The sequence below is a fragment of the Bombina bombina genome, chromosome 3 (genome assembly GCF_027579735.1).
Source record: "Bombina bombina isolate aBomBom1 chromosome 3, aBomBom1.pri, whole genome shotgun sequence".
NCBI lineage: Eukaryota > Metazoa > Chordata > Amphibia > Anura > Bombinatoridae > Bombina > Bombina bombina.
Window position 1 is genome coordinate 526367375 of NC_069501.1, and position 12230 is coordinate 526379604.

A 12230-nucleotide genomic window follows, 5' to 3' on the forward strand; every position below is an offset into this window, starting at 1 on the left:
CCTGATATTCTAACTTCAGCTTTTTGCGCGTATCGGGTTAGCACGCGTGTAATACATTTTTACTTTCAACTTTTAATATAAACGCCACCCGACGCAAGCAATAAGCTTATTTGGCCCTTAATTTGCTTTTGTCTTTTAAATCCATATTATATATATAAATTAAGGTTAATTGTGCTGATATATAGTAAATACACTTTTTAACTCAGTGAACTAAGCTCTCTAACTGCGAAAAACTGTCAAAATGCCCTGACATAAGAGGTCAGCCTTCAAGTGCTTAGAAATTAGCATATGAGTCTACCTAGGTTTAGCTTTCAACAAAGAATACCATAAAAACCAGGAAAATTTGATGATAAAAGTAAATTGGATCATTGTTTAAAATTGCATGCCCTATCTGAATTATGAAAGTTTAATTTTGACTAGACTGTGCCTTTAAACTAAGCAAACATGGAGATAGTCTAGAGGCGGAGTATTTGTAAATGTATCAGTGCCACATTGGTCACTCTTACCATAGATTTACCACCACCTTAACGAATATAAAAACATAGGCAAACATTGAGATATGCCAAAAAAAATGAACTTTGATGTTGGTCTTATAAACTAGTTCACTACCATGATATGTCTTCTGTTTTCTTACAGTGCACTACTAATCAGGAAGTTATTTCCAACCACACCCAAAGGAGTAATTTAACAGGTAAAGCCTTTTATTTAATAAAAATGTGGAACTGATCCATGACACTTTTTATCCTCATCCTAACTCTTCTCTCTGTCATAAGAGTTCATCAGGTTCATTATGATCTGAGCATCAATGTGTTATGAGATTCTACCATTCAAATACAATGTTTCATGTTAGTATACGTATGGGTGAAGTGATTGAGATAGTAATAATTATAACCTGGTGGAAGCTGTTTGACACATTTTGTTAATTAATGTTAGGACGAATAAAACAATTTGGAATCAAAATTAATTGGGATAACTAGGTGAAAGTACAAATGATTGTATTTTGTAAAATGGTATATAGGATGATTTTTGGAGAAACTAATTTATTGTTTTGTCTTATATATATATATATAATGTTATGGGTAAAGTAATCAGTAAAGTAAAATAGGACAACTAAATACAGCTGTAGTTATGCTGTTATTTACTATGACAATTACAAAAAAAATGTGTGTGTATTCAGATTACTTACCAGGATAGGACATTTCTGCTTCAGACTGAAGTTCTTACCATTTATAAGAAACTTAGCAGCTTTATTTTATATATATAAAAAAAAATCTCTATTCTCAGCGGGCCAATTTCTCTGTATCTATTTGCATCTTTCTCCAATTATCAGCTAAAACCCTTTTACAGCTGGTTCCCAGATTCAGGAGCAGCGGCTACAGATGCATTCCTTCAGAAATAGTCAATTCCAGGAGCATATGCCTCCCCATTGCAATAATTCCTCAAACTATTGCCTTTATCCGCAAGAAACCTTAATTACCTTCTCCTCATAAATTCCCTTTGGCCAAATCAGTTTTGGTACCTCTCTCTCTTCTAGTGCTCTCCTTTTGTCCTTCTATTCTTTTTCCTCATCTTCACAATCTCCTCCTCGATCACTTGGACAATCTGCATCCTCTCATAGAGAATCAAACTCTTTCTCTGATAATTTGGTCAATTTTAAGAAATCCTATTCCCTCCCAGGCCTTTCCCAAAAGCGCTAAGCTCCTCGTAGAAGAATCCTGGGCTCCTGGAACTACAAAATGCTATTTCAGCTGGGACTAAATGGAACCACTGGTATATTTAACAAAACAATGACTCTTAAACTTCTTTAAACAACTTCCAGCTAAATTTGCTACCCTTCTATGCCTGCTTTCCTTTCTCAGGGTGTCAGATGTCAGAGATATTGGGTGCGATTTATCATGCCCCGTATGCTGCAGTTTTCGCGCAAGCCTTCAGACTCGCCGGAAACAAGAGTTAAGAAGCAGCGGTCTTAAGACCGCTGCTCCTTAACTTGTCCGACACCTCTGAGGTGGTGGGCAGCAATCATCCCGATCAGATACAATTAGGATGATTGACACCCCCTGGTACTGGCCGATTGGCCGCAAATTTGCAGAGTGCGATATTGCACAAGCATTTCACGAGAAATACTTGTGCAATGATCAATGACGACAGCGTATTCTGTCGGTATTTATCGATGTGTGGCAGACATAATCCGCTACAGCGGATCATGTCTGCCCACACAATGTTAAATCAGCCCCATAGACTTTAACTCTAAAATCTACTCTCCTTTCGTTGTTACTTTTCCAGAATAACTAAATGTAGGTCCAAGACTATCTTCTATCATTATTTTCTTGACCAACCTAATTGATGTGTATTTAACTGTTTTGAAGAATACAAACTTAGAACGTTTCCTCTTAGAGATCTGTCCCCTTTTAAAAATGTTATTTCATGTGTTCCTAATAAACCTGTTACATCTATTTCTATTGTTTGATAGGAAAATGGATTATGTCTTAAGCTGTCAGAGGGGCTTCAGCAACAGAAGCATTTTTAAAATGTTCTGCTCTCCAAGAAAGTTTATTTAAGAGTTTTAAAATTGCATGCCTGAAAAAACTTAAATTTTTATTTTCATGTCCCTTTAAGCTTAATATAAGGATGTAATCTAAATCTTAAAGGTGCATTACCTATTAACCTTAAAGTGCCATGATACCCAAATGTTGAAACACTTGAAAATGCTGCAGCATAGCTGTAAAAAGCTGACTAGAAAATATCACCTGAACATCTTTATGTAAAAAAGAAACATATTTTACCTAAAAATGTTCTAAGTATTCAAACCCCAATTGCAAAGGACTTTCAGCAGCTATTCAGTATGCCTGTCCCAGGACAGGCAAGGGAGTGAGCCTCCTGCACACTCCTGTAATTTCCCTATTCAGTGTAAGGAAGTTTACTATGAAATCTCATGAGAGTTAAGTCAAATCTCATGAGATCACAGTAATAGAGTTCATGACCTCAGCAGTGTTGATGCTGATTAGCTGCTGTTCATTTCTTTATTTTTCTTTATTTTTTTTTTACCTGCAGCTGGACAGCAGCTGAAGTATAACTTTTTACACAGAACTTACTCTGGTGAGCTGAGGAAATTGTGAGGTAAAACATCTTCCTTTTTTACATAGAGATGCTCAGGTGATATTTTCCTGTCAGCTTTTTACAGTTATACTGCATCAGTTTCAAGTGATTTAGCATATGAGTATTATGTCCCTTTAAAGGGATATTAAACCCATTTTTTTCATTCAAGATTCAGATAGAGCATGCAATTTTAAACAACTTTCTAATTTACTCCTATTATCAATTTTTCGTCATTTTCTTCTAAATGTAAGCGCTACCCAGGATGCTGAACCAAAAATGGGCCGGCTCGTTAGCTAATATTCTTGCTTTTCAAATAAAGATACCAAGAGAATGAAGAAAAATGATAATAGGAGTACATTAGAAAGTTGCTTAAAACTGCCTGCTCGATCTGAATCATGAAAGAAAACAATTGGGTTTAATATCCCTTTAAGGATCTACACTTAGCTGAAGGGACTATACTGTAGTTTATTATGCCATAATTATATCAGAATTCCTATTTCCTCTAGCATCATGATAGCATGTAAGGACAGTACCAATTCAATACAGATAAGTTAATAAAGTTTCCACTACATCAGAGAAAAGTAAAAAAATCACATAAGAAACATCATACATTCTGCAGATAACCACCCCCTTCTTCATATCCTCAGTTTCAATGTTCTAACAATTGAAGAAGACCTACAATCTGAAGCTCTGCTTAATATAATGGCAATGCATGTTATTGGTAAACTATGTAAACCATGCCCCTCTCAGGGCCACATACAAATCCCTGGGCTCCGGCATTACTGCACTTTCCACCAATTGTCTGTTCATTGTAGACACTTGATTTGATGTGTGCTAATGTTCATGGGCTGGCTTTATATTCCTTATCAATTTTCGGAAGAGTGTGAGGATTTATGTCCTTTTTTTTCGGCACAAGAAACGGTCTCTATATCCATTGTCAGGCTTTTAACAACCCACATTATTCTCTTTACCACCAACAATGCCAGAGAATACATTTCCCCATCTCATAACATTTAAAGTGTAGTTACATAGAAGGTGTCATTTCAGATATTACTCATTATCATTTAGTGCAAAGGGTTTGCCTCCTACTCTGGATACTTGAGGCAGATTTCCACATTAAAGTGAATGAAAAAACTATTAAAAACAGGGGCACTTTCATTCATGAAAGTTTACATTGCACTGGATTTTACAAATACTTACTTTCTTCTCCTGAAACACCGGATTGCCTATCCCACGCCTGCAGCTCCTCTGTACTTCGTCAGCAATGGCGAAATCGTCTCTCTCCACCGCTTCCACCCCAGGAGCGTTCATCTGGTGAGGCCATGCCGTGATTGAAGGAAGCCAGTTTCGTCATTGCTGTGTTAGTGCAGCAGGAAGACGCAGGCGGGGCGATCGGCGATCCAGTGTTTCAGGAGAAGAAGGTAAGTATTTGAAAAATCTGGTGCAATGTAAACTTTCATAAATGAAAGTGCCCCTGTTTTTAATCCTTTTTTTTTTTAAAAACCGGGCACTGATTCATGAAAGTTGACATTCACTTTAATATTGAAGGCATTAGTATGCATTGATAAGAGTAAACCTTTTATTAAATACATATTGGTAAGCCTTTGGGTCTGTTTGATTTTTGAGCTATATATGTTTCTACAAATCACAGTGTACTAGGTCCAATGTAGAGTCTGTACCCCCCCTTATCTGACCCAGCAATATCTATTATGTTTTTAACCATTATCTCTCTAGCTATGGTCACTCATCATTCTGGCTCTGGCAAGGATCTCCTATTGTACTATATATATTACAGTTCATTGATCATGAACCTTGCACCTCTGGCTCAAGCAGAGAGGGTGGTAGAAGAATCATCCAGTTCTTTATGCAACATAATCTAGTTGTTTTATGTAATGTCTACATTGCTCATTATCATGGTTCCTTGCTAATTAAATGGTGTAAACTGCATCATCACCAATCCTGGCCTAGTTTAGAAGTTTTATTGTTGTTAACTAACAGATTTAGATTTCATACTTTCTATCCTCTTGCAGATGTGGTGAAATCATGTGCTTCAGAAGAGCTTTGTGTGGATGTGGCCACAACAAATGCCAGTGAGTATATGTAAGAGACAGAGAAAATAAAAGCTAGAATCTTCCTAAATTATATTCAGTCCCATATTTCTTTATTAAAGTATATGATACACTTCAAGAGTTATTTTTCTCCATTGTCATACAATAAAATAAACATCAGATTATTCCTCTTAATGAATACTTAAAGGGACATTATACACTAGATTTTTTTTTTTAAATGTTTTGTAGATGATCCATTTATATAGCCCATACAGGTTTTTTGTTTTTTTTAAATGTATATTTTTGCTTATTTTTAAATAACATTGCTCTGATTTTAAGACTCCTAACCAAGCTCCAAAGTTTTAGGAGAATACTTATGTATACCTACTCCAGCTTGCTCCTGTTTGTGTAAAGGCAGGGTCTTTTCATATGCAAAGGAAGGGGGGGGGGGGAGTGTCTGCTTTTTCCCACTTGCAGTGGGTGTTCCAGCTACCTTTTCAAAAGAGCTAAACTTAAGTTTTTAAACAGTTTTATACTGATTTTTTATATCAGTATCTGTGCATATTATTCTTTATAGCAGTGTCTATTACATGAAGTTATATGAAAATTGGTGTATACTGTCCCTTTAAAGGGACAGTATACATCAATGTTCATATAACTGCATGTAATAGACACTGCTATAAATTTATGCACAGATACTGATCTAAAAAAAACATAATTTATGCTTACCTGATAAATGTATTTCTCTTGTAGTGTAGTCAGTCCACGGGTCATCCATTACTTATGTAATATATCTCTTCCTAACAGGAAGCTGCAAGAGGATCACCCAAGCAGAGCTGCTATATAGCTCCTCCCCTCACATGTCATATTCAGTCATTCGACCAAAACCAGACGAGAAAGGAGAAACCATAGGGTGCAGTGGTGACTGGAGTTTAATTAAAATTTAGATCTGCCTTAAAGACAGGGCGGGCCGTGGACTGACTACACTACAAGATAAATAAATTTATCAGGTAAGCATAAATTATGTTTTCTCTTGTTAAGTGTAGTCAGTCCACGGGTCATCCATTACTTATGGAATACCAATACCAAAGCTAAAGTACACGGATGAAGGGAGGGACAAGGCAGGAACATTAAACAGAAGGAACCACTGCCTGTAGTACCTTTCTCCCAAAATTAGCCTCCGAAGAAGCAAAAGTGTCAAATTTGTAAAATTTTGAAAAAGTGTGAAGTGAAGACCAAGTTGCAGCCTTGCAAATCTGTTCAACAGAGGCCTCATTTTTAAAGGCCCAGGTGGAAGCCACAGCTCTAGTAGAATGAGCTGTAATCCTTTCAGGAGGCTGCTGTCCAGCAGTCTCATAGGCTAAACGTATTATGCTACGAAGCCAAAAAGAGACCTCTTCTCTGTCCAGAGTAAACGACAAACAGGGAAGAAGTTTGACGAAAATCTTTAGTTGCCTGAAAATAGAACTTCAGTGCACGGACTACGTCCAGATTATGTAAAAGTCGTTCCTTCTTTGAAGAAGGGTTAGGACACAGTGATGGAACAACAATCTCTTGATTGATATTCCTGTTAGTAACTACCTTAGGTAAGAACCCAGGTTTAGTACGCAGAACTACCTTGTCTGAATGAAAAATCAGATAAGGAGAATCACAATGTAAGGCAGATAACTCAGAGACTCTTCGAGCCGAGGAAATAGCCATCAAAAACAGAACCTTCCAGGATAACAGCTTGATATCAATGGAATGAAGGGGTTCAAATGGAACGCCTTGAAGAACGTTAAGAACTAAGTTTAAGCTCCACGGTGGAGCAACAGTCTTAAACACAGGCTTAATCCTAGCTAAAGCCTGATAAAAAGCCTGAACGTCTGGAACTTCAGCCAGACGTTTGTGTAGAAGAATAGACAGAGCAGAAATCTGTCCCTTTAACGAACTAGCAGATAAGCCATTTTCTAAACCCTCTTGTAGAAAGGACAATATCCTAGGAATCCTAACCTTACTCCATGAGTAACTCTTGGATTCGCACCAATATAAATATTTACGCCATATCTTATGGTAATTTTTTCTGGTAACAGGCTTCCTAGCCTGCATTAAGGTATCAATAACCGACTCCGAGAAGCCACGCTTTGATAGAATCAAGCGTTCAATCTCCATGCAGTCAGCCTCAGAGAAATTAGATTTGGATGGTTGAAAGGACCCTGAATTAGAAGGTCCCGTCTCAGAGGCAGAGACCACGGTGGACAGGACGACATGTCCACTAGGTCTGCATACCAGGTCCTGCGTGGCCACGCAGGTGCTATCAGAATCACCGAAGCTCTCTCCTGTTTGATCTTGGCAATCAAACGAGGAAGCATCGGGAATGGTGGAAACACATAAGCCATGTTGAAGACCCAAGGGGCTGTTCTGGCGAGACGCCATGAGATCCAGATCTGGTTTGCCCCAACAATGAATCAGTTGTGCAAAGACCTCCAGATGAAGTTCCCACTCCCCCGGATGAAAAGTCTGGCGACTTAGAAAATCCGCCTCCCAGTTCTCCACGCCTGGGATGTAAATCGCTGACAGGTGGCAAGAGTGAGACTCTGCCCAGCGAATTATCTTTGAGACTTCCAACATCGCTAGGGAACTTCTGGTTCCCCCTTGATGGTTGATGTAAGCCACAGTCGTGATGTTGTCCGACTGAAATCTGATGAACCTCAGAGTTGCTAACTGAGGCCAAGCTAGGAGAGCATTGAATATTGCTCTTAATTCCAGAATATTTATTGGGAGGAGTTTCTCCTCCTGAGTCCATAGTCCCTGAGCCTTTAGGGAGTTCCAAACAGCGCCCCAGCCTAGAAGGCTGGCGTCTGTTGTTACAATCGTCCAATCTGGCCTGCGAAAGGTCATCCCCTTGGACAGATGTGGCCGAGAAAGCCACCATAGAAGAGAATCTCTGATCTCTTGATCCAGATTTAGCAGGGGGGACAAATCTGAGTAATCTCCGTTCCACTGACTTAGCATGCATAATTGCAGCGGTCTGAGATGCAGGCGCGCAAATGGTACTATGTCCATTGCCGCTACCATTAAGCCGATTACTTCCATGCACTGAGCTACTGACGGGTGTGGAATGGAATGAAGGACACGGCAAGCATTTAGAAGTTTTGATAACCTGGCCTCTGTCAGGTAAGTTTTCATCTCTACAGAATCTATAAGAGTCCCTAGAAAGGGAACCCTTGTAAGTGGTGATAGAGAACTCTTTTCCACGTTCACCTTCCACCCATGCGACCTCAGAAATGCCAGAACTATCTCTGTATGAGACTTGGCAGTTTGAAAACTTGACGCTTGTATCAGAATATCGTCTAGGTACGGAGTCACCGCAATGCCTCACGGTCTTAGTACCGCCAGAAGTGAGCCCAGAACTTTTGTAAAGATTCTTGGAGCCGTAGCTAATCCGAAGGGAAGAGCTACAAACTGGTAATGCCTGTCTAGGAAAGCAAATCTTAGGTACCGATAATGATCCTTGTGAATCGGTATGTGAAGGTAGGCATCCTTTAAGTCCACTGTGGTCATGTACTGACCCTCTTGGATCATGGGAAGGATGGTTCGAATAGTTTCCATTTTGAATGATGGAACTCTTAGGAATTTGTTTAGGATTTTTAAGTCCAAGATTGGTCTGAAGGTTCCCTCTTTCTTGGGAACCACAAATAGATTTGAATAGAATCCTTGCCCGTGTTCCGTCCGCGCAACTGGGTGGATCACCCCCATTAGTAAGAGGTCTTGTACACAGCGTAGAAACGCCTCTTTTTTTATTTGGTTTGCTGATAACCTTGAAAGATGAAATCTCCCTCGTGGAGGAGAAGTTTTGAAGTCCAGGAGATATCCCTGAGATATGATCTCCAACGCCCAGGGATCCTGGACATCTCTTGCCCAAGCCTGGGCGAAGAGAGAAAGTCTGCCCCCCACTAGATCCGTTTCTGGATAGGGGGCCCTCTCTTCATGCTGTCTTAGGGGCAGCAGCAGGTTTTCTGGCCTGCTTGCCCTTGTTCCAGGACTGGTTAGTTTTCCAGCCTTGTCTGTAACGAGCAACAGCTCCTTCCTGTTTTGGAGCGGAGGAAGTTGATGCTGCTCCTGCCTTGAGGTTACGAAAGGCGCAAAAATTAGACTGTTTGGCCTTTGATTTGGCCCTGTCCTGTGGTAGAGCATGGCCCTTACCTCCCGTAATGTCAGCGATAATTTCTTTCAAGCCGGGCCCGAATAAGGTCTGCCCTTTGAAAGGAATATTAAGCAATTTAGATTTAGAAGTCACGTCAGCTGACTAGGATTTAAGCCATAGCGCTCTGCGTGCTTGGATGGCGAATCCGGAGTTCTTAGCCGTAAGTTTGGTTAAATGTACGACGGCATCAGAAACAAATGCGTTAGCTAGCTTAAGTGCTTTAAGCTTGTTCATAATTTCATCCAATGGAGCTGTGCGAATGGCCTCTTCCAGAGACTCAAACCAGAATGCCGCCGCAGCAGTGACAGGTGCAATGCATGCAAGGGGCTGTAAGATAAAACCTTGTTGAACAAACATTTTCTTAAGGTAACCTTCTAATTTTTTATCCATTGGATCTGAAAAGGCACAACTATCCTCCACCGGAATAGTGGTACGCTTAGCTAAAGTAGAAACCACTCCCTCCACCTTAGGGACCGTCTGCCATAAGTCTCGTGTGGTAGGGTCTATAGGAAACATTTTCCTAAATATGGGAGGAGGGGAAAAAGGCACACCGGGTCTATCCCACTCCTTGCTAATAATCTCTGTAAGCCTTTTAGGTATAGGAAACACGTCAGTACACACCGGTACCGCATAGTATCTATCCAACCTACATAATTTTTCTGGAATTGCAACCGTGTTACAATCATTCAGAGCCGCTAATACCTCCCCTAGCAATATGCGGAGGTTCTCAAGCTTAAATTTAAAATTAGAAATCTCTGAATCCAGTCTCCCTGGATCAGATCCGTCACCCACAGAATGAAGCTCTCCGTCTTCACGTTCTGCAAACTGTGACTCAGTATCTGACATGGCTCTCACCTCATCCGCGCGCTCTGTCCTTAACCCAGAGCTATCGCGCTTGCCTCTTAATTCTGGCAATTTAGATAATACTTCTGTCATAACAGTAGCCATGTCTTGCAAAGTGATTTGTAAGGGCCTCCCTGATGTACTTGGCGCCACAAAATCACGCACCTCCTGAGCGGGAGGCGAAGGTACTGACACGTGAGGAGAGTTAGTCGGCATAACTTCCCCCTCGTTTCTGGTGATAATTTCTTTACATGTAAAGATTGACTTTTATTTAAAGTAACATCAATGCAATTAGTACACAAATTTCTATTGGGTTCCACATTGGCCTTTAAACATAGTGAACAAAGAGATTCATCTGTGTCAGACATGTTTAAACAGACTAGCAATGAGACTAGCAAGCTTGGAAATACTTTTCTAAATAAATTTACAAGCAATATAAAAAACGCTACTGTGCCTTTAAGAAGCACAAAAAACTGTCACAGTTGAAATAACAATGAACCAAAATAGTTATAGCAACCAATTTTTCACAGTAAATGTATTAAGTTAGCAAAGGATTGCACCCACCAGCAAATGGATGATTAACCCCTTAATACCCAAAAACGGATAACAATTTAATAATTAACGTTTTTATCACAGTCAAAACACACTGTCACAGGTCTGCTGTGACTGATTACCTCCCTCAAAATGAATTTTGAAGACCCCTGAGCTCTCTAGAGAGGATCTGGATCATGGAGGATGAAGTAGACAGATTGTGACTGAATTTTTACTGCGCAAAAAAGCGCTAAAATAGGCCCCTCCCACTCATATTACAACAGTGGGGAAGCTCAGATAACTGTTTCTATGCAGAAAACAAAGATGGCCATGTGGTAAAAATCATGCCCCAATAAGTTTTATCACCAAGTACCTCACAAAAAACGATTAACATGCCAGTAAACGTTTTAAACATACATTTTAAAAGTTATGAAGTGTTATTAATAAGCCTGCTACCAGTCGCTTTTACTGCAGTTAAGGCTCATACATTACTTCAGTATTAACAGTATTTTCAGAGTCAATTCCATTCCTTAGAAAAATACATTCAGTGTACACACACTCATCAGCCTAATACCAGTCGCTATCACTGCATTTAAGGCTGAACTTACGTTACATTGGTATCAGCAGTATTTTCTCAGTCAATTCCATTCCTCAGAAAAATAATTTACTGCACATACATCATTTGCAGGGGGGCCCTGCATGCTATTCCCCTTTTCTGAAGTTACCTCACTCCTCAGATGAGAACAGCCAGTGGATCTTAGTTACGTCTGCTAAGATCATAGAAAACGCAGGCAGATTCTTCTTCTAATGCTGCCTGAGAACAAACAGCACACTCCGGTGCCATTTAAAATAACAAACTTTTGATTGAAGAAATAAACTAAGTTAAAAAACACCACAGACATCTCACAGCGACCTATCTTTAGTTAGGCTGCAAGAGAATGACTGAATATGACATGTGAGGGGAGGAGCTATATAGCAGCTCTGCTTGGGTGATCCTCTTGCAGCTTCCTGTTAGGAAGAGATATATTCCATAAGTAATGGATGCCCCGTGGACTGACTACACTTAACAAGAGAAACAGTATAAAACATTTTAAAAACTTAATTAGAAGCTCCCAGTTTAGCACTGTTGATGAGGTAGTCTGGGACACCCACTGAAAGGGACTGGGTAAAAAAAAGAGAAGACACTCCCCACCACCCCCTTCCCTGCATATGAAAAGACAGATAACATAAACAGGAGCCTGCAGGAGTCTATAAACGCGTGTATACATCTGGCACTTTGGGGCTTGGTTAGGAGCCTGAAAATATATATTTTTATAAAAACACTGCCACATGGGCTATATAAATGGATCATCTACAAAACATTTATGCAAAGAAAAAACATAAATTATGCTTACCTTATAATTTATTTTTCTTCCGTGGGAAAGAGTCCACAGCCGCATTCATTACTTATGGGAAATAAGAACCTGACTACCAGGAGGAGGCAAAGACCCAACAGCCAATGGCATAAATATTCCTTCCACTTCCCT

General features: G+C 39.8%; 1 protein-coding gene across 1 annotated transcript in view; it reads left to right on the forward strand.

Moving 5' to 3' along the window:
- Window positions 1-12230, forward strand: part of LOC128653573 (uncharacterized) — a 261458-nt gene that overhangs the window by 199641 nt on the left and 49587 nt on the right. The window contains exons 23-24 of the mRNA XM_053706954.1: window positions 637-691; window positions 5127-5186. Coding sequence (XP_053562929.1) covers window positions 637-691; window positions 5127-5186 — 115 coding nt within the window. The remainder of the gene's footprint in view (window positions 1-636; window positions 692-5126; window positions 5187-12230) is intronic.